Source organism: Symphodus melops (genome assembly GCF_947650265.1).
Source record: "Symphodus melops genome assembly, chromosome: 5".
Lineage (NCBI taxonomy): Eukaryota > Metazoa > Chordata > Actinopteri > Labriformes > Labridae > Symphodus > Symphodus melops.
In genome coordinates, this window is record NC_136695.1 from 1012683 (window position 1) to 1017651 (window position 4969).

At 45.6% G+C, this 4969-nt stretch overlaps 1 protein-coding gene across 1 annotated transcript in view; it reads right to left on the minus strand.

The window, feature by feature from the left end:
* Nucleotides 1-4133: 4133 nt before the first annotated feature.
* tg (thyroglobulin) overlaps nucleotides 4134-4969 on the minus strand; it is a gene marked incomplete at both ends in the record, with an annotated part of 18287 nt that continues 17451 nt past the window's right edge. The window contains 2 exons of the mRNA XM_079342743.1: nucleotides 4134-4169; nucleotides 4291-4948. Coding sequence (XP_079198869.1) covers nucleotides 4134-4169; nucleotides 4291-4948 — 694 coding nt within the window. The remainder of the gene's footprint in view (nucleotides 4170-4290; nucleotides 4949-4969) is intronic.

The following is a 4969-nucleotide window of genomic DNA, read 5'->3' on the forward strand; positions in this document are numbered from 1 at the left end:
CAGTGAATCACAGTTAAACAGAACTGGATGAGGAGGAGGATGAAGATGAGGATTTCTGGGATCTTCTCCTGAGATGAAGAGAATCAAATTACTTTCTTCTTTTATTGATCCATCAGATTGTGATCAGCGGATCACTGAGTGACGTGTGTGTTAGTATGAAGAGAATGAATGATGAGAGTTTCTGGTCTCGTTCACCCTCACACACACACCCTCTGTGTGTGTGTGAGGAAGGTTTCACTACACATTTACACCGGGGTCAACAACATGAAGACGCCGAGTGAGTCAGCACAAGTCACGTTTCAACAGAACACATTCTCACTTCCTGTCTGTTTGCCTGAAACTTCCTCTCAGGACATCAGCTTGAGCTTTCATGAGTTTAGTGATGTCACAGGTCACAAACAGCATCACTTAGATTTCAACCATTCATCATGTTCACACATCTAAATATTCATCTTTCATTTGAAGCTGTTTTATTAAATGCACCAAACTGTCTGTGGATAAAACATCAACACTGAGACATCACAGCAGAGAGCGTGCCCTGTGTGATGGCTGAGGTCAGGGGTTCAATCCCCAGCTCCTCATCAGTATGGACTCATCCATTCATACACTGATGGTAGAGGCTGCTGCAGAGTAAAGAGTCCATCAGTATGAACTCATCCATTCACACCGTGATGGTAGAGGCTGCTGCAGAGTAAAGAGTCCATCAGTATTAACTCATCCATTCATACACATTCACACACTGATGGTAGAGGCTGCTGCAGAGTAAAGAGTCCATCAGTATTAACTCATCCATTCATACACATTCACACACTGATGGTAGAGGCTGCTGCAGAGTAAAGAGTCCATCAGTATTAACTCATCCATTCATACACATTCACACACTGATGGTAGAGGCTGCTGCAGAGTAAAGAGTCCATCAGTATTAACTCATCCATTCATACACATTCACACACTGATGGTAGAGGCTGCTGCAGAGTAAAGAGTCCATCAGTATTAACTCATCCATTCATACACATTCACACACTGATGGTAGAGGCTGCTGCAGAGTAAAGAGTCCATCAGTATTAACTCATCCATTCATACACATTCACACACTGATGGTAGAGGCTGCTGCAGAGTAAAGAGTCCATCATTATGAACTCATCCATTCATACACATTCACACACTGATGGTAGAGGCTGCTGCAGAGTAAAGAGTCCATCAATATGAACTCATCCATTCATACACATTCACACACTGATGGTAGAGGCTGCTGCAGAGTCCATCAGTATTAACTCATCCATTCATACACATTCACACACTGATGGTAGAGGCTGCAGAGTAAAGAGTCCATCAGTATGAACTCATCCATTCATACACATTCACACACTGATGGTAGAGGCTGCTGCAGAGTAAAGAGTCCATCAATATGAACTCATCCATTCATACACATTCACACACTGATGGTAGAGGCTGCTGCAGAGTCCATCAGTATTAACTCATCCATTCATACACATTCACACACTGATGGTAGAGGCTGCAGAGTAAAGAGTCCATCAGTATGAACTCATCCATTCATACACATTCACACACTGATGGTAGAGGCTGCTGCAGAGTAAAGAGTCCATCAGTATGAACTCATCCATTCATACACATTCACACACTGATGGTAGAGGCTGCTGCAGAGTAAAGAGTCCATCAGTATTAACTCATCCATTCATACACATTCACACACTGATGGTAGAGGCTGCTGCAGAGTAAAGAGTCCATCAGTATTAACTCATCCATTCATACACATTCACACACTGATGGTAGAGGCTGCTGCAGAGTAAAGAGTCCATCAGTATTAACTCATCCATTCATACACATTCACACACTGATGGTAGAGGCTGCTGCAGAGTAAAGAGTCCATCAGTATTAACTCATCCATTCATACACATTCACACACTGATGGTAGAGGCTGCTGCAGAGTAAAGAGTCCATCATTATGAACTCATCCATTCATACACATTCACACACTGATGGTAGAGGCTGCTGCAGAGTAAAGAGTCCATCAATATGAACTCATCCATTCATACACATTCACACACTGATGGTAGAGGCTGCTGCAGAGTCCATCAGTATTAACTCATCCATTCATACACATTCACACACTGATGGTAGAGGCTGCAGAGTAAAGAGTCCATCAGTATGAACTCATCCATTCATACACATTCACACACTGATGGTAGAGGCTGCTGCAGAGTAAAGAGTCCATCAATATGAACTCATCCATTCATACACATTCACACACTGATGGTAGAGGCTGCTGCAGAGTCCATCAGTATTAACTCATCCATTCATACACATTCACACACTGATGGTAGAGGCTGCAGAGTAAAGAGTCCATCAGTATGAACTCATCCATTCATACACATTCACACACTGATGGTAGAGGCTGCTGCAGAGTAAAGAGTCCATCAGTATGAACTCATCCATTCATACACATTCACACACTGATGGTAGAGGCTGCTGCAGAGTAAAGAGTCCATCATTATGAACTCATCCATTCATACACATTCACACACTGATGGTAGAGGCTGCTGCAGAGTCCATCAGTATTAACTCATCCATTCATACACATTCACACACTGATGGTAGAGGCTGCTGCAGAGTAAAGAGTCCATCAGTATGAACTCATCCATTCATACACATTCACACAGTGATGGTAGAGGCTGCTGCAGAGTCCATCAGTATGAACTCATCCATTCATACACATTCACACAGTGATGGTAGAGGCTGCTGCAGAGTAAAGAGTCCATCAGTATTAACTCATCCATTCAAACACATTCACACACTGATGGTAGAGGCTGCTGCAGAGTAAAGAGTCCATCAGTATTAAACTCATCCATTCATACACATTCACACACTGATGGTAGAGGCTGCTGCAGAGTAAAGAGTCCATCAGTAAAAACTCATCCATTCAGACACATTCACACACTGATGGTAGAGGCTGCTGCAGAGTAAAGAGTCCATCAGTATTAACTCATCCATTCATACACATTCACACACTGATGGTAGAGGCTGCTGCAGAGTAAAGAGTCCATCAGTATTAACTCATCCATTCATACACATTCACACACTGATGGTAGAGGCTGCAGCAGAGTGTGATTGAGCCCCAGAAAGTTTTCCTCTTCTTGGTGTCCTTTTGTACATTTCAATCTAATTAATGTGTTATTGCATGTTTTACATTTCTTTGCATTTTAATGTAAACAATAGATATTGTTTTTGCTTGTCTGTTAAGTCTTTACAGTCTATGCTAGGAACAGGAAGTGGTGAGGATGTCAAACAGCGCTCTCTCTCTGTCTCTCTCTCTCTCTCTCTCTCTCTCTCTCTCTCTCTCTCCTCTCTCTCTGTCTCTCTTTCTCTCTCTCTCTCTCTCTCTGTCTCTCTCTCTCTCTCTCTCTCTCTGTCTCTCTCTGTCTCTCTCTATCTCTCTCTCTCTCTCTCTCTCTCTCTCTCTCTCTGTCTCTCTCTCTGTCTCTCTCTCTCTCTCTCTCTCTCTGTCTCTCTCTGTCTCTCTCTCTCATCTCTCTCTCTCTCTCTGTCTCTCTCGATCTCTCTCTCTCTCTCTCCTCTCTCTCTCTCTCTCTCTCTGTCTCTCTCTCTCTCTCTCTCTCTGTCTCTCTCTCTCTCTCTCTCTCTCTCTGTCTCTCTCTCTCTCTCTCTCTCTCGTCTCTCTCTCTCTCTCTCTCTCTGTCCTCTCTCTCTCTCTGTCTCTCTCTGTCTCCTCTCTCTCTCTCTCTCTCTCTGTCTCTCTCTCTCTCTCTCTCTCCTCTCTGTCTCTCTCTCTCTCTCTCTAACTAAACCTTTAAGGAACACTTTATATTTTGAAAGTTGTATTTTATAAAACATGAAACTTATGTGTGTGCATATGTGTGTGTGTGTGCATATGTGTGTGTGTGTGCATATGTGTGTGTGTGTGTGTGTGTGTGTGTGTGTGTGTGTGTGTGTGTGTGTGTGTGTGTGTGTGTGTGTGTGTGTGTATCCTGTTATAGGTCTATTACACACTCAGCACGGTGATGAAACACACAGTTCTGTAGAAATCTGAATAATGATGATGATGATGAATGTACAGCAGGGATGAAGGTAAAGGGACACACCTTCAGTCTGAGTCAGCTTTGATTCATGATGGAGGAGAGGATAAAAACCTGCAGGAGGACCAAGCTCAGCACACAGTGCCGCTCTCTCATCAGGGACCACACGCACCTCTAGACCTGCTCCAGACCTGCTCCAGAGCTGATCCAGAGCTGAGCCAGACCTGCTCCTAACCTGATCCAGACCTATTCCAGACCTGCTCCAGACCTGATCCAGACCGGTATCCAGACCTGCTCCAGACCTGCTCCAGACCTGCTCCAGACCTGATCCAGAGCTGATCCAGAGCTGAGCCAGAGTTGATCCAGAGCTGATCCAGAGCTGATCCAGAGCTGATCCAGAGCTGAGCCAGAGCTGAGCCAGACCTGCTCCTAACCTGATCCAGACCTGCTCCAGACCTGCTCCAGACCTGATCCAGACCTGAGCCAGACCTGCTCCTAACCTGATCCAGACCTGCTCCGACCTGCTCCAGACCTGCTCCAGACCTGATCCAGACCTGCTCCAGACCTGCTCCAGACCTGCTCCAGAGCTGATCCAGAGCTGAGCCAGACCTGCTCCAAACCTGTTCCAGACCTGATCCAGAGCTGATCCAGACCTGCTCCAGACCTGATCCAGAGCTGAGCCAGACCTGCTCCTACCTGCTCCAGAACTGCTCCAGAACTGCTCCAGACCTGCTCCAGACCTGCTCCAGACCTGATCCAGACCTGCTCCAGACCTGCTCCAGAGCTGATCCAGAGCTGATCCAGACCTGCTACAGAGCTGATCCAGAGCTGATCCAGACCTATTCCAGAGCTGATCCAGAGCTGATCCAGAGCTGATCCAGACCGGATCCAGACTGATCCAGCGACAACAAATG